The sequence below is a fragment of the Oryctolagus cuniculus genome, chromosome 2 (assembly GCF_051225735.1).
Source record: "Oryctolagus cuniculus isolate XC-2025 breed Fujian yellow rabbit chromosome 2, ASM5122573v1, whole genome shotgun sequence".
Classification (NCBI taxonomy): domain Eukaryota; kingdom Metazoa; phylum Chordata; class Mammalia; order Lagomorpha; family Leporidae; genus Oryctolagus; species Oryctolagus cuniculus.
Genome location: NC_142868.1, coordinates 115346283 through 115366353, shown reverse-complemented (window position 1 = coordinate 115366353; position 20071 = coordinate 115346283). Strand labels below are relative to the sequence as shown.

The 20071-nt window shown below is 45.1% G+C and overlaps 1 protein-coding gene across 6 annotated transcripts in view; it reads left to right on the top strand.

Moving 5' to 3' along the window:
- The first annotated feature begins 4738 nt into the window (after nucleotides 1-4738).
- VWA3B (von Willebrand factor A domain containing 3B) overlaps nucleotides 4739-20071 on the top strand; it is a 275643-nt gene continuing 260310 nt past the window's right edge. For 5 of the 6 annotated variants that reach the window (XM_089326031.1, XM_089326030.1, XM_089326028.1 and 2 more), the window contains exons 1-2: nucleotides 4739-4952; nucleotides 13453-13680. In XM_089326031.1, the coding sequence (XP_089182157.1) occupies nucleotides 13485-13680 (196 nt within the window). In that variant the 5' untranslated portion in view covers nucleotides 4739-4952; nucleotides 13453-13484. Of the gene's footprint in view, nucleotides 4953-13452; nucleotides 13681-20071 lie in introns of those variants that run through there. The other variant, XM_089326029.1, reaches the window with a different exon arrangement.

Here is a 20071-nt window from a genome sequence, read left to right as displayed (position 1 = left end):
GGGTGTTAACCTGCTGTGCCACAGCGCTGGCTACCTTTGAAAATTTTAAAACAATTACTATAAAGTGGGTTACTTCCAGAATTTAATCTAGGATTCTTACAATTAGATTCCTCCATGAGAATGTTTTGATTCTTCTACCTTTATCCTTTTCCTCCCTTTCCTCTTCCTTCTTCACTTCTCAAGAAGAGAGAACACGAATGTCACTGGATCAGATTCTAGGAGGTTGATGGTGCCAACTGTGGGAATTATGATCCCTTTCTTGGTTTTCCCAGGGTACTTTGCTCTTTCTCAAGGTGGAGAAGAGGACAGACAAACCAGAGCGGGCAGACGCTTATCTCTCTAACTCCCACATAAGGAGCACTGCACATTGACTCCTCCAGGTTCAGCCAGGAGCTAGTGGAAAAACTTGAACACAGAAGCACGAGAGGCTCCATCCTGTGCCCATATCTTGTGCTCACACAGGGCTGCCAGGTCTCCCTATGCTAGGGTTAGAAGCACCTAACACAAGGAGATTCCTATTACTCCTGCTCATTGTACATCGTGTGCACTCCTCTCCTAGGACCCTCAGGGAGAAGACCACCAGGTCAACACAGGTTCAGTCTATTCCTGAGTATCATTTCCATGTGATCAAAATCTTATCCCACAACAACAGGAGTCACTGCGCACTTACTCCTCATGTAGGATCTCTGTCCTTAATGTGCTGTTAAAAAAAAAAATCTCATCCCAGGGAGCAAGTGTTTACTTTAGCCTAGCAGTTAAGACACCTGTATCCTACATCAGAATGACTGGGTTTGATTCTTGGTTCTGGCTCCTGAGTCCAGCCAGCCTCCTGCTAATACAGACCCTGAGAGGCAGCGGGGATGCCACAGGTAACTGTGTTCCTGCCACACGTATGTGGGAGACCTGGCTTATGTTCCCAGATCCCAACTTTGGCCTTAGCCCAGCCCGGGCCATTGTCAGTATCTGGGGAGTGAACCAGAGGATAGAAGTACTCTCTCTCTCTCTGTCTCTCAAATAAATACACAAAATTTAATATAAAGTTTCACCACAGGAGTATTGTCTTTGCCAGGTTTTATTCCCAGTATCTATTTTGAAGGGTAATTTTAAATTTTCAAGTATTTGAGACTTTTTATTTATATATAAAATATTGTTGTTCAGTCCTTCTTAATTTGCTACTGGGGCATGATAATAGCCTACCATCCAGTTTATTTAACAGCACTGCCACATTGCAAAGGTGTTGGTTAACAAGTGTGGGAGGGAAGCGTAATAATTACAAAACAGACCTGCTTTATGACATTTAAACTTGAAATGTATCCTTTTAAAAACCCATTCAAATTTAGTAGGGTTTTCACTGTGGCATTCATATCAAGTTGTAAATGGACCCTGTAAATTGAGATGACAAAAAATTCCTTTTGGAGGAAACTAAAGACAACAATGGATAAACACAGCATATAATTAAGAGGGCAGGGTGTGGAGACAGAGTGCTGGGGTTCAAATTCTGGAGCTACCAGCTGAGTGACCTTGCAGAAGTTACTTAATCAGTTTACTTATCTATAAAGTAGGGATAATTACGGTCGCTCCCTCATAGAGCTTTTCTAAGTACTACAGTCATGCATCACTTAACGGCAGGGTAAGTTCTGAGCAAGCGCCAGCAGGTGACTTCGTCATCAAGAGAATGCCACAGCAAGGACTTACACAAACTAAGACAACCACAGCGTCACTAGGTGCTGTCATTCCATGGGAGCGCCATCACGTGTGTGGTCTGACATTGACGGAAATGTTTTGTGGCACGTGATTGTATTCAATGAGGTAACATGTTGAAAGCACTTAGAACATTGTCTGGCATTCAATAAATTCTATCACTTTAAGTGCTAATTCAGTCTGATTAAAGTGAATATAGTGATGGTCAAGGATAAAAGATTTTTGCCTAAAAGCTCTGTTTCTCATGAGAAATGTCAGCTTGAGAGCCACATGCCTACACGTGCTCCCCAAATAATAGGTACTGAGCACAAGAACATTACAGAACTTAGAAGTATCTGCTGGGGTTGGCGCCATAGCTCACTTGGTTAATCCTCCGCCTGCGGCGCCAGCATCCCATATGGGCACCGGGTTCTAGTCCCAGTTGCTCCTCTTCCAGTCCAGCTCTCTGCTGTGGCCCGGGAAGGCAGTGGAGCATGGCCCAAGTGCTTGGGCACCTGCACCCGCATGGGAGACCAGGAGGAGGCACCTGGCTCCTGGCTTCGGATCGGCGCAGCTCTGGCCATAGTGGCCATTTGGGGGAGTGAACCAATGGAAGGAAGACCTTTTTCTCTGTCTCTCTCTCTCACTGTCTAACTCTATCTGTCAAATAAGGAAGGAAGGAAGGAAGGAAGGAAGGAAGGAGTATCTGCTTAGGGGCCAGCACTGTGGCGTAGCGGGTTAAGCCACTACCTGCAGTGCTGGCATCCCATATTGGTGCTGGTTCTAGTCCCGGCTGCTCCACTTCTAGTCCCGGCTGCTCCACTTCCGATCCAGCTCTCTGTTATGGCCTGGGAAAGCAGTGGAAGATGGCCCAAGTCCTTAGGCTCCTGTACCCGTGTGGGAGACCCAGAAGAAGATTCTGGCTCCTGCATTTGGCCACTGCAGCCAATTGGGGAGTGAACCATCGGATGGAAGACCTCTCTTTCTCTCTCTCTGCCTCTCCTCTGACTTTCAAATAAATAAATCTTTATTAAAAAAAAAAAAAAACTGGGGCCAGCACTGTGGTGCAGTAGGTTGAGCCTCCACCTGTGGTGCCAGCATCCCATATGAGCACCAATTCGTGTCCTGGTTGCTCCACTTCTGTACCAGCTCTCTGACATGGCTTGGGAAAGCAGCGGAAGATGGCTCAAGTGCTTGGGCCATTGAACCCACTTGGGGGAGCCAGAAGAAGCTTCGAATCAGCCCAGCTCTGCTCATTGTGGCCATCTGGGGAATGAACCAGTGAATGGAAGACATCTCTCTTTCTGCCTCTCTGCAACTCTGCCTTTCAAATAAAATAAATAAATCTTTTAAAAAATTGTTGAAGTTCAGTAAAATGGTATAGCTCAACAGAGGGACAGGATCTTATTGTAGATCATTCAACAAACAAAAATGAGGCAAGCTGTCCTGTGGCTAGCTCAAGTTCCTTATCAGCTATACAGTGCGTACTGACCTTAAACCTGCTCACTTCTCTTCCTACAATCTAAGTAATGTTTAATGTTTCCACATGAATGTGTGCTTGCAGGCACATAAACAGTATTGACAGAAACAGTCATCCACAGTGACTTGCCCAACTGTGCCAGCAGTCCCAGGGAAGGGAGAAGGCATGGGGTGGAGGTGGGGCAGCGCCTTGGGCTGTGTGATGATGCTCTGCGCTCTCTCACCCCAGCAATATTAGCACAGCAGGGTGTGCACAGGATGAATTAAGGTGGCAACCGCAGATGTGGGCGTGGCTAGCATACTAGGACTCTCCCGAACAGAATCTTCAGCACTGTCAAGTTTTCTGTTGGTGGTGGTTGGTGGTGTGAAAGGCAGGTGTCGTTTGCAGGGAGGCCAAAAAGTACACCACCTAATAACTTTAAGGAATGATTTGTGATAGAGAAGCAAACATTTCAGCACTTTTTAAATTATAAGGGCATTAAAAGAATAGAAGGAAAATTAGTCCCTGTGGATGAACTAGATTTTTCTGATTTTGTGGCTATTTCAGATTTACGAGATACTAAAAACAATGCTTATCTATGAGATGTTCTATTAAATTTTTAATAGAAAAAGAAGCTTTTCTTAGGACACCTTTATTTCTTAGTGACTACAAAAATTAGGAATTATTTTGAGTCTTTTGATAATTTGATAAGGTAAAACTAAAATCAGGCTTAAAGTAACCCGAATGGAGAAAATGATGCCTACAGGAATATTCTTTTCTAATAGATGTGAATCTTTGGGGGGAGGGGGGAGTGCAGCCCCTCCCTCCAAAACTGCAAATTTGCCAAAGTCAGGGATTCCAGTTCTTCCTGCCTCAGCTGCACTCACGTCCCATGGCTGAGCGTCTGCCACCGAATCGCCCCCATTCCCCAAATGGCCACTGCAGGAGGGTCCTTCCAGATGTCCACATAAAGTGGAATTAAAAGATGTTATACTTTGGTGCAACCATTTTTGAAATCCTTGCGTAGGCAGGGTTCTTCAAAAAGTTCACAGAAAATGCAGTCTTGCAAAGATTATGCATGGATAGTAAAAAAAAAAAAAAAAAATGCCGGCACCAGAGTGAAATTTACCCTTTTTCAGCCCATGTTCCATGAACTTTTCCAAGTGCCCGTGTACAACGAACAGAGTATCTCCTCACAGCCTCGAGGTGAAATTTAAAAAGGGGACACAGGGCTAAACGCTAGAACTCCCAGTGTAAGTCCGCTCGCCCCCGCTTCCCCCCACAATCTACTCGCACCCCGGTTCCCTACGGGGGCTCACCTGGGCACACCTGTTGACATAATTAATATGCACCACTGTACTTTTCCTCACAGCGGGCACTGGGCACAGGCCTCCCGCTCCGTCCCTCTGGTGCGGCCCCGCCCCGGGCGTCCCGGGAGCCGCCGGTCGTGGGCGACACTTTCCTCCCGCGCCGAGCAGGGGAGTGGGCTTTGGAGGCCCGGCCCCTTGACCCCGGGCCTGACCTCACGGTCCTGGGCGGGGCCGGCCGGGCGAGCCGCATCCCGATTGGCTGTGTCCTAGCAACCGCGGCGACGCCGTCGTCAACACACCGCTCCGGCCGGCCGGGGCTGAGAACCCTGGAGGACCGGGGTCACAGAGATCGCCCTTCTGGAATCCTTCGCCGGCGGGCGGGAATCGCTCCTTTATCGTGGGATGCTTCCTCCGCCTGCCCTCAGCGCGCAGACCGGCCCCGGAGGATGGGACAGGGGCTGCTGAACGGGAGCCGTCTGGTCCTCCAGCTGACAGGTTGCCTAGTAAGTGTGGGACATCAGCCTTTGCACGCACGTCAGAACCTCTGAGGTGCTGACCTTCCCACAAGCGGAGGAGCGTCCGAGCCGGGCCCGGTTCCCACCTTGCAGATGCAGAAGTAGTACCGGGAAAGCTCAGGGGCTTGCCCAGGCTCGCCTCACTGTTTGGGGCTAGGTTCTGGTCGAGAGACGAGGGACCCGGCAGCTCCTGCTTTGGAGAGCTTTTCCCGCTACTTCGCTTCCGGAACAAGCTGAGGTTCCCGGGCGGAGAGCAAGCTCTGGAAGTTTCTGTCTGAGCCATAGGCCAACAGCATTAAGACGGCAAAGCTTACCTGCGTTTTGGAGGGTCATACCAGAACCAGGAAGAATTTATTTTGAATAAAGAGTGATAAGTATGAAGAGTCTAAAAGGAAAAATGACCTCTTTCTCTCTAAAGCTTTCCGTGACTTTTGGCCTGGAATGGCCTCTGCCTCCCTCTCACACCCACAGGGTTTTCCCAGTCACGTCACCCCTCCACACCCGCGTGGGTTTCTTGCTTTCTGACAGGCAGAGTTAGACAGTGAGAGAGACAGAGAGAAAGGTCTTCCTTCCGTTGGTTCACCCCGCAAAGGGCCAGTACGGCAGGTGCGCTGCACCGATCCGGAGCCAGGAGCCAGGTGCTTCTCCTGGTCTCCCATGGGGTGCAGGGCCCAAGCACTTGGGCCATCCTCCATTGCACTCCCAGTGCCACAGCAGAGAGCTGGACTGGAAGAGGAGCAACCGGGACAGAACTGATGCCCCAACCGGGACTAGAACCTGGGGTGCCGGCGCCGCAGGCGGAGGATTAGCCTAGTGAGCCACGGTGCCGGCCACCCGCATGGTTTTCAATCACTTTCTTTTACCCTTTTCATATAGGCATAAAACTTTTTTGTGTGTGTGAGCTCTTCGTGTGTCTCTTCTCAGCAATGAGCTTCCCCCTAACACACTCCAGTTACTCTGATTTCCTTCCCAGAATAATCCTAATTCAAAAGGCAGCTAATTCACGAGATACGTTCACCTCGCCCGGATGTCTTTTTCAGAAACTGACAAGGAGATAGGAAGGTTGAGGTGCTGATAGTAGAGTAGGTTGAAGCTTTCCAAACGTTTACATTGAATTCATGGACTCTAAGCCTTGTGGTGGCTCTCAGACTCTGACCACAGGGAACCTTCTTTCTTAGGGCCTGAAGATTTCCTCAGGACTCCACTCACACCCCAGAGCGGCCTTGTAGCATCGTCTGGTGGCCCCACTGGGCAGACTCCAGCAGCACAGGGCTGTCTGTAGGTGCAGCTGCCGCTTCCTTTGGTTACGACTTCTCCACTTGTGCCAGTTTAACTTTTCCATTTTTTCTCCCAAGTGCTTTGCCTGTCTATGCCTTCAGCTCAAACTTTCATTTCTTTCTTTCCTTTTTTTTTTCCTCCCTTTTGGACTTCTTCCTTCTACTGGAGAAATCCCTTCCTATTTCCCCAAACTCAGTGGCTCTTGAAATGGCTTTGAAAACGTAGGGCAATATTCAATGGAGATATGTTGTTTTTAATTTTTGGATTCTTCCATTTCCCAATCTATTGCGGAAACTGAATAATAATAAATGACATAATACTACCCAGAGAATAATAGGTTTCTGTTCAAAGAGACAGCTATTTCCTGTTCTTAGCAAATCAGATTTTTGCCTTGTTTGAAAAAAATGAGGTTTCTCTGAGTAGTTAGTTCTGAGGGGGGGTCAGTTTAATTCATTGCAAGACTCACACTAAGTGCTTGCTGTATGCAGGTACTGTGTTGAGAACCAAATCTAGTTTGTCCCTGTAGTCATTGAACTCTTCTTTCGGTCTAGAGAGGACTAATGTCAAGGGTTCAAGGCCATAGAGAGGAAGTATCTAAGCAAAAGTTAGGGCTTTCCCAGGGAGAGGCTTAATGGAGGACGTAGCATTTGAAATTGGCCTTGCAGGCTTAGAGCTTACATAGGAATTCACTGAGACCCGCTTGGAGGTGGGCAAGCAGGTCAGCTGTGTGCAGAGTAAGGGGTGGCAGGGTGGAGGGAGTAGAGGGCAGGTGTAGCTTTGTCACGTCCTCACTGCCAGCAGGCTTCCTTGACCCCATTGGGTTAGAACAGTGCCTTTGGTTGGGAGATGGCCTTTCTCTCTTTCCTTCCTTATTTGCTCTGGCTAGGTTCCAATTCTAGTTGCTTTCATTTCTGACAATACAGGTATTCTCAGGCTATAAAACCCTAGAGTTAAGGCCTATGTGACTCATCCCAATGAGTCATCCTGGTTCTTAGATCCAGTAGAGCCATTGACATTTTTAAAGTCATTTTTTTAAAAAAATGCCAAATGAATGCAAAAGGAACTGGGGCATGTACCTTAGCAAGGCTGGAGAATTTGATTTTGGGGGGGAGGAATCTAGAATGTGTCTTTTTGTCTTAAAAGCAAATCCGTGACTCCTCTGAGTCTTGAAGATTAGTCTCCAATCTGAGAAAACCTTATTAGGGCGATTTATGTAAAAGTTCTCCCTTTCTCACATAGGACGTGTAACTTCTTCCAGCAAGCAGAATGAAGGAGGAGGGTTATGTTTCAAGGGAGAGAAAAAATGAACTGGAAATGATGAAATAGTGAAGCTTTCTGAGCTTCCTTTTCTGGCTTCTATAGGAACAATTGACCAAACTTAAAAGACCTTCAGCTAGAGTCTTTGTGGACAGAACCCCTAAGGACAGTAAAAAATATATATTTTAAGGATTTATTTATTTATTTATTTATTTGAAAGGCTGAATTACAGAGAGAGAGAGGGAGGGAGAGAGAGGGAGAGAGGGAGAGAGAGAATGAGTCTTCCATTTGCTGGTTCACTCCCCAAATAGTCAAAACAGCTGGGGCTGGCCAGGCTGAAGCCAGGAGTCTGGAACTCCATTTGGCTCTCCCATGTGGGTGGCAGGGGTCTAGGTACTTGGGCTATCTTTGCTGCCTTCCCAGGGGCGTTAGTGTCACAGGCAGGAGCTTCACCCACTATGCCACAATGCTGGCTCTGTCAGATCATACGAATCTGCCCTTGTTTTCATTTTCTGTGATTGGAAACCACAGCTCCATACGACTGGGGACTAGGAGATTACAGCTTTGAGGGAAAGTGGCTATCATAAAACATTAATTACCAAAGGATAACGCCTTCTGGATGATTTATTTGTACGTAGCTCTTTCCGATATATCAAAGCTTCTCCATGAGTAACTCCTTGCATCATCAGATTTGTTCCTTGCCATAGCCCTGGGAATCAGAGTGTACAGGTATTATTACTATTGTAAAGAGGTGGAATCACTTGCCTAAAGTGGCAGAATGAGCTTATACCGAGCTTTTAAAAATGTTTTTATTAGGGACAGAGAACTCCCATCTGCTGATGCACTTCTCAAATGACTGCTATGTCCAGGGCTGGGCCAGTTCAGGTCCCGCATGTGAGTGGTAGGGACCCAATTTCTTGAGCCCTTAGCATTTTCCCCCAGAGTCTGCATTAGGACAAAACTGGAATCAGGAAACAGAGCTGGAACTCAGACTCAGGTACTTTGATATGGGACAGGGACATCTTAATTGCTAGGCCAAATGTCTACCTCTTGAGTTTTGATTCTAAACTTTTCCATTCCTGCATGATGTTCTGCAAGTCGTATTTTAACAGTCTCATCAAAAGGAACCCTTGTAGAAAGAAGTCAAGATCTTCAATAATATGAATTTGTGTGCCTTTGAAATTCAACTTAAGAGGTCTTCAGAAAGTTCATGGAAAATAATTCCTATGAAAAAACTATGCATGCATTTCAAAAATTTTTTGCACCAAAATTAAAGCTATTTGGGAGGGGCATTCAGCACAGCTGTTAAATTGCCACTTTCAATACTTCAGCCCTATATTGGGGTGTCTGATTTGAGTCCCAGACTCTGCCTTGGATCCAGCTTCCTGCTAATGTGCGTGCACTGTGGGAGGCAGCAGTCATGGTTCAAGTACTTGTGTCTCTGCTGACCTAATGGGAGACTCAGACTGAGATCCTGGCTCTTGGCTTTGGCCTGCCCAGAACTAGATGTTGCTGCCATTTGAAGATGGAAGATCTCTCTCTCTCCCTCTCTCTCTGCCTTTCAAATAAAATGAAGATAAATAAATTCTTTAAAATCCCAAACCAAAATGAAGTTATCTCCTAATTCTATTTTCCACAGAGTTTTTTGAAGTTTCCTTATATGTGAGAAACAAAAATGCACATAAACCTTGAAAGGGGAATAATTATCTTTATTTTTTTTAAAGATTTTATTTATTTGAAAATAAGATTTACACAGAGATAGGAGAGGCAAAGAGGTCTTCCATCCAATGGTTCACTCCCCAATTGGCCACAATGTCCAGAGCTGGGCCAATCCAAGCCAGGAGCCAGGAGCTTCTTCTGGGTCTCCCACGTGGGTACAGAGGTCCAAGGACTTGGGCCATCTTCTACTGCTTTCCCAGGCCATAGCAGAGAGCTGGATTGGAAGTGGAGCAGCCAGGTCTTGAACTGGTGCCCATATGAGATGCCAGCGCTTCAGGCCAAGGTGTTAACCCACTGCGCCACAGCACTGGCCCCAGAATACTTATCTTTAAAAGCTTGAGAGATGAACTAGGACTCCTGCTGATCCAAGCTCTGAGAACCAAGGCTGGAGCTCTTTGTTTTCCATGAGGACTCAGGCCACCTCCCAGAAAGCAGTCCCCCTGGAACACAGTTGCCAGCTTGTCCCAGAGGAACGAACTGGAGATTGGTTGTAAAGATAGCAGAGTGGTTGAGTCACGGCATTGACTCCTGCTTCTGCCTCTTACGAGCTGTGGCAGAACTATTGAATGAGTTCTTTAAATTCTCGAAACTTCCGATTCCCTCAATCATAAACCTCGAATATAATCAGGGTGTTAACAGCATGTGACTGATATGGCTATGAAGAATCTGTGAGATAGTGCACACACAGGGCTCTGCCCAGTGACTAAGAAACGGAAGTTGCTGCGGTTGTTCCTAGTATAATGAAAGCCATAGAACACAGACTTGGGAGCAGGATGGCCTGGTTTAAAATCTCAGCTACACCCCTTACTAGTGGTGAGGTTGTAGAAAATTTAGCTAAGGCTCCTTGTCTTGGTTTCCTTATTTGTAAAATGGGATTAAAAATAGTGTCTACCTCATAAGGTTATTTTAAGGAATAAAGGCACAGTGCACATAGCATAATGTTAAACAAGTGTTTGCTAATAGTAATATTTCTAAATTCTTTTAACACCCCCCCACCCGGCTTCAGTCCAACTGACGTTTGTGTTTGACTAAATTTCTTTGTCCTGATGCTGAGGCTTTCAGGAAATACAGTGTGAGTTTTAGAATATTTTCATTGTTGAGAAGTTTTACAATCTAGGGTGTCGGTTTATGTGCACTGCCTACCATGGAAGCAGAGCTTCCTACACTTCCTCCGGGTTATCTGGCCCTGCCCAGCTGTGGTGAGTGGGTCAAGATTGCATTCCAGTTTGGCCACTCCTTTCCTCTTGCGCACACTGGCTGCCTTCAGGCAGGCCTAGATAAGTTTAATATGTTGCGTATTGCCTGGAGTCCAGCTGATCCCAGAACAGCTGACTCCCTGAGCCAGGCTGTTCAAGTCCAATGTCAGAGCAAAGTGCCAGACAATAAGACATTCAGAGAGTAAGTCCTGGTATTCCAGCAGGCCTGAGCTGTGGTCTGATTCCACCCTGCTGCCAGCTCCCAGGTAGCCACTGCACATGTAGAACAGGTGAATTTCCTCTCAGGGTTTTATCCTCTTTATCCCTGTTGGCAGCAAAATGTCAGGTGTGAGCATAATTGGAATGCAGACAAGAACCTGTGATGATTCTGAGTGTTAATTTTCCAAAGTGGAAGAGCCCTGTTATTTTCTAATTATAACTGTAAATCCTATTTTAGAAATGTTCACGTAATACAGATGTTTACATAGTATAGAAAAGGCAGGGCAGGTGTGGTGGTGCAGTGGTTAAGTTGCTGCCTGCAACACTGGCATCTCATATGAGCATCGGTTCAAGTCCCTAGCTGCTCCACTTCCACTCCAGCTCCCTGCTAACGTGCCTGGGAAAGCAGCGGAAGATGGCCCAAGTACTTGGGCCCCTGCACCTAAGTGGGAGACCAGATGAAGTTCCAGCCCAGCCCCACCTTGAAGCCATTTGGAGAGTGAATCAGTGGATGGTAGACCTTTCCCTCTCTCTCTCTGACTCTGCTTTCAAATAAATAAATTAAAAAAAAATAAAAGGAAAAACCCACACATATTTCTTTTATTATTTATTTGACAGATAGAGTTAGACAGTGAGAGAGAGAGACAGAGAGAGCGGTCTTCCTTCCATTGGTTCACCCCCCAAATGGCCGCTACAGCTGGTGCACTGCACTGATCCAAACCCAGGAGCCAGGTTCCTCCTCCTGGTCTCCCATGGGGTGCAGGGCCCAAGCACTTGGGCCATCCTCCACTGCCTTCCTGGGCCACAGCAGAGAGCTGGAGTAGAAGAGGAGCAACCGGGACTAGAACCCGGTGCCCATATGGGATGTTGGTGCTGCAGGTGGAGGATTAACCAAGTGAGCCTCGGCGCCGACCCTAACCACACATATTTCTAACACATTAAAAAAAAAAAACCTACTTAATATGACTGGTTTAATTCTGTAATTAATACACAGTTATTCTTAAGTGTTAAAAACTGAAATGTGATCCCTGTTAAACATAAGAGTGGGAATAAGAGAGGGAAGAGATGTATAATTTGGGACATGCTCAAGCTGACTTGCCCCAAATGATAGAGTTAAAAACATACCAGGGGATTCCAATTCAATCCCATCAAGGTGGCATGTACCAATGCCATCTCACTATTCCAAGTGATCAATTTCAGTTCACAATTGATCATAATGAAAGGACTAAGAGTCAAAGGGAGCACATAAACAAGTCTAGTACCTGCTAACACTAACCGATGGAATAAATAAAGGGGAGAGTGATCCAACATGGGAAGTGAGATACTCAGCAGACTCATAGAATGGCAGATGTCCTAAATAGCACTCTGGCCTCAGAATCAGCCCTAAAGGCATTCGGATCTGGCTGAAAAGCCCATGAGAGTATTTCAGGCATGGAAAGCCAAGACACTCTGGCAAAAGATCTCTGCGAGTGAGATCCCAGTGGAAAAAACAAGTCTTCAAAGAAGGAGGTACCTTTCTCTGAAGGGAGGAGAGAACCTCCACTTTGACTATGACCTTGTCTAAACAAGATAAGAATCGGAGAACTCAGAGGGCTTCCATAGCCTTGGAAACTCATGACTGGAGCATAGAGAGACTACTGATGCCATAGACAGGAGTGTCAATTGGTAAAGTCAACAACAGGAGTCACTGTGCACTTACTCCTCATGTAGGATCTCTGTCCTTAATGTGCTGTGTATTGAGATTTAATGCTATAACGAGTACTCAAACAATATATTTCACTTTGTGTTTCTATGGGGGTGCAAACTGTTGAAATCTTTACTTAATGTATACTAAACTGATCCTCTGTAAAAAAAAAAAAAAAAAGAAAGAAATTATCAACTCCCAACTTGACTCTCACTGGGATTAAACATGACAATAGGTCTGATCTGATTTCATCATCATTTAAAAAAATCATCTATTATTTTTCACTTTATGTTTCTGTGTGGGAGCAAACTGTTGAAATCCTTACTTAATGTATACTAAGCTGATCTTCTGTATTTTAAGATAATCGAAAATGAATCTTGATGTGAATGGAAGGGGAGAGGGAGTGGGAAAGGGGAGGGTAGTGGGTGGGAGGGACGGTATGTGGGGGAAGCCATTGTAATCCATAAATCGTACTTTGGAAATTTATATTCATTAAATAAAAGTTAAAAAAAAAAACCACCTACTAGGAACCTCTTGGCATATGTCTTTCTAGAGGTTTTTCTGTGTGAATATACATATGAATATTGTGATTATCTCTTAGCAATACATATATTTTCCTTGCCAACAAATATACAATTACATTTTTTTTTTTTTTTGACAGGCAGAGTGGACAGTGAGAGAGAGAGACAGAGAGAAAGGTCTTCCTTTTTCCGTTGGTTCACCCTCCAATGGCCGCCGGAGCTGGCGCGCTGCGGCCGGCGCACCGCGCTGATCCAATGGCAGGAGCCAGGATCCAGGAGCCAGGTGCTTTTCCTGGTCTCCCATGGGGTGCAGGGCCCAAGCACCTGGGCCATCCTCCACTGCACTCCCTGGCCACAGCAGAGAGCTGGCCTGGAAGAGGGGCAACCGGGACAGAATCCGGCGCCCCAACCGGGACTAGAACCCGGTGTGCCGGCGCCGCTAGGCGGAGGATTAGCCTAGTGAGCCGCGGCGCCGGCCTACAATTACATTTAAATTTAAGCACATAGAATGCCACTTCATGGGCATACCATAATTTATATTAATCCCCTCCTCTGTGAATGTTTGATTGTTTCCAAGTTTTCAGGAGGTCTGAGTTTGACACTTGCCCTTGCAGGAGGTCCCCGTGACTTAGATCCCGGTTCAGAGATGGCGAAATCAGGCTCCTCGTCTTCCATCTCTGAGCAGCAGCTGCAGAGGCAGGGGGCACCGAGCAACACCACAACAGGCTTGGCTGAGCAAAGTCTTATTTCATCCGAGAAATGGCTTCAACTGCACGGGCTGAAGAGCAACAAACTGACCTTGAAGCAGATTTTGTCACAGATCGGATTCCCACATTGTGAAGGTGAAGTACAAGCCACCAGCATGCTGCCGGATACCTTTTGAGGAGGTTGCCTTAGTTCTGATGCAGATCTGTCACGAAATGCTTATGCATGTGCCCCCTGGGTAGATGAACAGGTAGACAGATGTACATTTGTCAGTCCACACGTTAAATATTAACAATGCATTATTCATTTTTAAAAGATAAAAAAGTAGAAGTAATTTGTGTTTATATGTACCCCAGCAAAAGTCATGTGTCTCCTGGGATGTACTGCAAGTCCCTTTTGAGGCCACTAAGACAATAGCTGTGAGTATTTCATATACACTTAAAAACAGTGTGCATTCTGCTCTTTTTTAAAAAAATATTTATTTATGTATTTGAGAAGCAGAGTTACAGAGAGAGAGAGAAGCAGAAAGAGAGAGGTCTTGCATCCGCTGGTTCATTCCCCAAATGGCCACAATGGACGGGGCTGAGCAGATCAGAAGCCAGGAGCCAGGAGCTTTCTTTGGGTCTCCCATGTGGGTGCTGGGGGCCAAGCACTTGGGCCATCCTTCTCTACCCTCCCAGGCCATAGCAGAGAACTAGATCGGAAGTAGAGCAGCTGGGATTCGAACCAGCACCCATTTGGAATGCCAGCACCGCAGTTGGAAGCATAACCTGCTACACCACAGCACTGGCCCCTGCATGTTATCTTGTTAGATACTACTTGTAAATGTTAATTTAGGCCAAGATAGTTGATAGTGTTAGAGATAGTCTGTGCAGTTGATAATTTTTTTATCCTTTATCATGTCAGTTTTGTTCATATATTTTGAAACTCTGAATACATACATATTTAGAATTGTTATAATTTTCTGATGACTTGAAAAATTTTAGTGATTTTGAAAATGTTCCATGTTTTATTTGAGGTAACAGTCCTTGTTTTAATGTACTCTTTCTGATATTAATATACCCCTTTCAGCTTTCTTATTCTTCAATTTTACATGGCATATATGTTTACATTCTTTTACCTTCAAATATCTATAGTCTCTCTCTATTTTTTTTTTTTTTTTTGACAGGCAGAGTGGACAGTGAGAGAGAGAGACAGAAAGAAAGGTCTTCCTTTTTCCGTTGGTTCACCCCCCCAATGGTCGATGCGGCCCGCGCGCTGCAGCTGGCGCACTGCGCTGATCCGAAGCCAGGAGCCAGGTGCTTCTCCTGGTCTCCTCCCATGAGGGTGCAGGGCCCAAACACTTGAGCCATCATCCTCCACTGCACTCCAGGGCCACAGCAGGGAGCTGGACTGGAAGAGGGGCAACCGGGACAGAATCCAGCGCCCTGACCAGGACTAGAGCCCTGTGTGCTGGTGCCGCAGGTGGAGGATTAGCCTAGGGAGCCACGGCGCCGGCCTATAGTCTCTATTTTTAAAGGTGCTTTTTAGGGGCTGGTGCAGTGGCTCACTTGGCTAATCCTCCGCCTGCGGCGCCAGAATCCCATCTGGACACCGGGTTCTAGTCCTGGCTGCTCCTCTTCCAGTCCGGCTCTCTGCGGTCGCCCGGGAGTACAGTGGAGGATGGCCCAAGTGCTTGGGCCCTGCACCCGCATGGGAGACCAGGGGGAAGCACCTGGCTCCTGGCTTTGGATTGGCGTAGCTCGGCGCATAGCGGCCATTTGAGGGGTGAACCAACTGAAGGAAGACCTTTCTCTCTGTCTCTCCCTCTCACTGTCTGTAACTCTATCTGTCAAATAAATAAATAATCTTTTTTTTTAAAAAAGGTGCTTTTTAGGGACAGACTTTAGTTAACTTTTATATTTTATCCCAGCCTTATAATCTCTGTCTTTTAATTATAGTGTTTGATTCTCCACATTTAATGTAACTAATTGATATACTTAAATTAAGACATACAGTTTATTTGTCCAACCTTTTTCTTTCCCCTTAGTTTTTCCTTTTGCATTCTTTTGGGCTAATTGAATTTTTTGGTCTTTAATCTGATTTTCATTTAAATTCAAATAGGCTTTTTATGTTTACCTTTTTGCATTATATTTTCAGTGATTGCTGTAGTGATTACATCTTGAACTTGTCCCAGTCCAGTAGAAGTTAATTTTCTGAAGAGTGTTGCAATAGTATAGCTCTACTTACTCTTCACTTCTGAGTGTTATTATTTTTGGATATTTTATTTCTACATACTTTATAAATCCCACAATCCAGTGTCTTAATTTTTGGTTTTAAAAGTCACTTTCTTTTTAGTAAAACTTAGAAGAAAAAACTTTTTAAGATGCACATATTTATTGTCGCTCCCCCTCTTCGTGGAGGAACGACACAGGACCCTGCGCTGTTCTTTCGTCTGCTCGGCCCTCCCCGGGTTTGCTGCTGGTCCTTCCCGGGTTGGCTACCATCCCTTCCACCTCCGTGGAAGGGCGGTTCCCCCTGCCACATTCCCCACTTCCGCGGGGGAGCGGCACACCGCCGGCCTGCTCTCTCGGGGGCTGCACAGGTGTTCCTTCAGATGTTCCCCTTAGATGTTCCTGGTGCATGCCGTCTCTCTCCTCCTTTATAGTCCTCTTCCACCAATCCCAACTCTGCTACCCACACGCTGAGTACGCTCTCTCCTCCAATCAGGAGCAGGTCCCACAGTTTATTGGTTGAACTGGAGGCAGCTGTGTAGAAGCTGTTTCCCTTCTCAGCGCCATATTGTGGGAAAGCAGATGCATAGAATAAGTCTTAATTCCAGTAACTTAGTCTAGTCCGAGTTGCTCCCAGTTGCTCCCCACAATTTATCACTTACAATATTCTTCCTTCCTATGGGATTTTAAGTTCCATTTGGTATTATTCTCTAAAGAATTTCTTTTTAGATATTTCTTATAGTACAGGTCTTCTGGTGATAGATTTTCTCAATTTTTATGGACCTTAAAGTGTCCTATTTCAGCCTCATTTTTACTTTTTTACTCATTCATTTATTCAATCTCTTATGCTTTTTTTTTTTTTTTAGCAGAAAAGAATGAGGCGGGTCACAGACCCAAATGCCTTTTTTAGAAAGATATATTTATTTTATTTGAGAGGCAGAGTGTCACCGAGAGACAGAGACGGAGGCAGACAGAGAATGTCCTTTGATGGTTCATGGCAGGGGCCGTTTTGAAATGGAAAGCTAGAACATAATCCAGTTATTCCATGTGGGTGGCAGGAACCCAATTATTTGAGCCATCACTGGTGCCTTCCAGGATCTGTGGTGGCAGGAAACTGGAGTCAGGAGCTGTAGCTAGAAACTGACCCTGGGTATTTCGCTGTGAGATGCAGGTATCTTAACCTCTAGGCTAAAGGCCTGCTTTCTGCTCTTACTTTTTGTTCTAAGATAATGTAGATTCTTAGGAAGTTACAAAGATAGCATAGAGAGATCCCATGTACACCTCACCCAGTTTATTCAAGGATCATGTCTTAAACAATGATATCAAGGCCCGCGCCGCGGCTCACTAGGCTAATCCTCCGCCTTGCGGCGCCAGCACACCGGGTTCTAGTCCCAGTCGGGGCGCCGGATTCTGTCCCAGTTGCCCCTTTTGCAGGCCAGCTCTCTGCTGTGGCCAGGAGTGCAGTGGAGGATGGCCTAAGTACTTGGGCCCTGCACCCCATGGGAGACCAGGGTGAGTACCTGGCTCCTGCCATCGGATCAGCGCGGTGCGCTGGCTGTAGCGTGGCAGCTGCGGCAGCCATTGGAGGGTGAATCAACGGCAAAGGAAGACCTTTCTCTGTCTGTCTCTCTCGCAGTCCACTCTGCCTGTCAAAAAAAAAAAAATTGATATCAAAACCAAACTAGCTGGGGCCGGCCCTGTGCGTAAGGGGTTAAAGCCACTGCCTGCAGTGCTGGAATCCCATATGGGTGCTTCCTATGGCCTGGGAAAGCAGTAGAAGCACCCATGTGGGAGACCCAAAAAAATCTCCTGGCTCCTGGCGACAGATCGGCACGGTTCCGGCCATTTCAGCCATCTGGGGATAGAGGACCTTTCTCTCTGTCTCTCTGCCTCTGCTTCTGTGTAACTCTGACTTTCAAATAAATAAAATAAATCTTAAAAAAAAAACAAAGAACCAAATTCATAAAAGTATCTCAAAACCAGAAATTTGACATTTGTGGTATAAGGCGTGTATGTAAGTCTGTGTAATTTTATCACGTGTAGATTTTTGTAATGATAATGATTGCTATAGTCAAGATACAGAATGGTTTATTACCATAAAAATATTGCTTATGCTAACTTCCCTTCCCTTCTTCTGCAAGGTTTTTTTTTTTTTTTTTTTTTTTTTTTTGTGGACAGGTAGAGTTACAGACAGTGAGAGAGAGAGAGACAGAGAGACAAGTCTTCCTTATGTTGGTTCATTCCACAAATGGCCGCCATGGTCGGTGCTGTGCCGATCTGAAGCCAGGAGCCAGGTGCTTCCTCTTGGTCTCCCATGTGGGTGCAGGGCCCAAGGACTTGGGCCATCCTCCACTGCTTTCCTGGGCCACAGCAGAAAGCTGGACTGGAAGAGGAGAAACCAGGACTAGAATGTGGCGCCCATACGGGATGCCAGCGCCGCAGGTGGAGGATTAACCGAGTGAGCCACGGCGTTGGCCCCCTCTTCTGCAAGTTATATGACTTTACATTTTGCAGTTAGCCTATGCTGTTTTGAGTTCATTTCTTTTTAAGATTTTATTTTTTGGCTGTGGATATCTGGTTGCTCAGCACTTTTTATTGGGAAGATCATCCTTCCTTCTTTGAATTGCCATTTCATCTTTGTTAAAACCTCGCTAGTTGTACTTACATGGGGCTCTTTCTGGATTCTCTGTTCTGTTTTATTCACCTTTATCTTTCTCTCCACCATTGTGCCGCAGGTTTCTTAACCACTGAAATGAACTCTTGTCCTTCAGGATTATTTTTTGTCTTTAGTTTTCAAAAGTTTGGCCATGGTGTGTTTTGATGTGGATTTCTTAAGTTTATTCTCTGAGTTTTACTCAGCTTCTTGAATCCATCGCTTTATACTTTCTGTGTTTTTGTCAAAATTGAAAAAATTTCAACTCTAATTTCTTTTCGGCCTCTTCCTCACCTTTTGGCACTCCAGTGACTTGATTATTAGCTGCTGTTGTTGTTATAGTCCCACATACCCATGAGGCTATCTTCATATTGTTCAGTCTGTTTTTCTGCGTTATTTAGATTGTGTAATTTCTGTTGCTCTGTTCTCAAGTTTACTCATTCTTTTGTCTTGTTGAGCCCACCCGTTGAGTCTTTAAAATTTTTGAAAAATTTTCACTGAGACATAACAACTCAGCACAATTATGGGATACTATGTGATTTTTTTGATCCATGTACGTTTTGCATTGTCAAATCAGAGTAAAAGTATCTCAAACATTTCACATTTATTCATGGCAAAAACACTTAAGATCCCTTTTTCTTTTTTTTTTTTTCCTAGAGAAATACACAATACATTTTAATTGTCTATAGCTACCCTACTGTGCCAGAACTTCCGACTCCTCTGTAACTATACTTAGTACCAGTTTAGCCACCTTTCCATGTTCCTCCCTGCTACTCTCCCGGCCTCTCATAATCAACAGTATACTTTTCTATAAGATCAGCTTTTTTAGATTCTACATATAAGTGACATTATGTAGTACTTATATGTCTGTTCTTGGTGTATTTAATGTAATGACTTCTAATTCCATCTATGTTATTGCTTATGACAACCTTTAAGCCTTTTTATGGCTGAATAGTTTTCCATTGTGGATATGTACCACATTTTCTTTATCCATTCGTTAGTTAATAGACTATAAGTTTTAAATTTTTGTTACTCTTTTTTTGTTCTAATATTTCCATTTGGTTCTTCTTTATATCTTCTGTTTGTTTGCCAAGATTGCCTGTGTCTTATTGATTTCGAGCATGTTTGTAATTGCTTGTTAAAGTATTTTTATGAATGTTGCTTTAAAATCCTTGTCAGATCATTATTACAGGTGTGCCATCTTGGTGGGTGTTGATATTGTTGATTCTTTTTGTTTAACTAACTTTGAGATTTCCTGGTTTAGGGGATGATGAATGATATCTTAATTAAAACTGCAGCATTTTGGGCACTATGTAATAAGAGGGGATCTTATTTAGCTACTTTCTGGCACTGCTCTCTGGTAGGTGGCTGGAGTAGAGTGTCGTTTGTTAGGTCCTTCCGTCGCTACCCAATCTGCCTCTTCCTTTCCCCATTTTAGGCTATTCTTACACTTCGTTTTATATACATACTGCCCATGGGTTTTAGTTGTACTTAGTTAAGGAAGAAAATGTTTCATCTCTCCAGACACAGCAGTCCTCAGCTTAATTCTTGAAGGATGTGTTTTTGCTTGCTACAGAATTATTGGTTGAGATTTGTGTTACTTCTGATTTTTAACCATGCCAATCCATTGTTTTCTAATCTCCAGATTTTCACCTGAGAAAT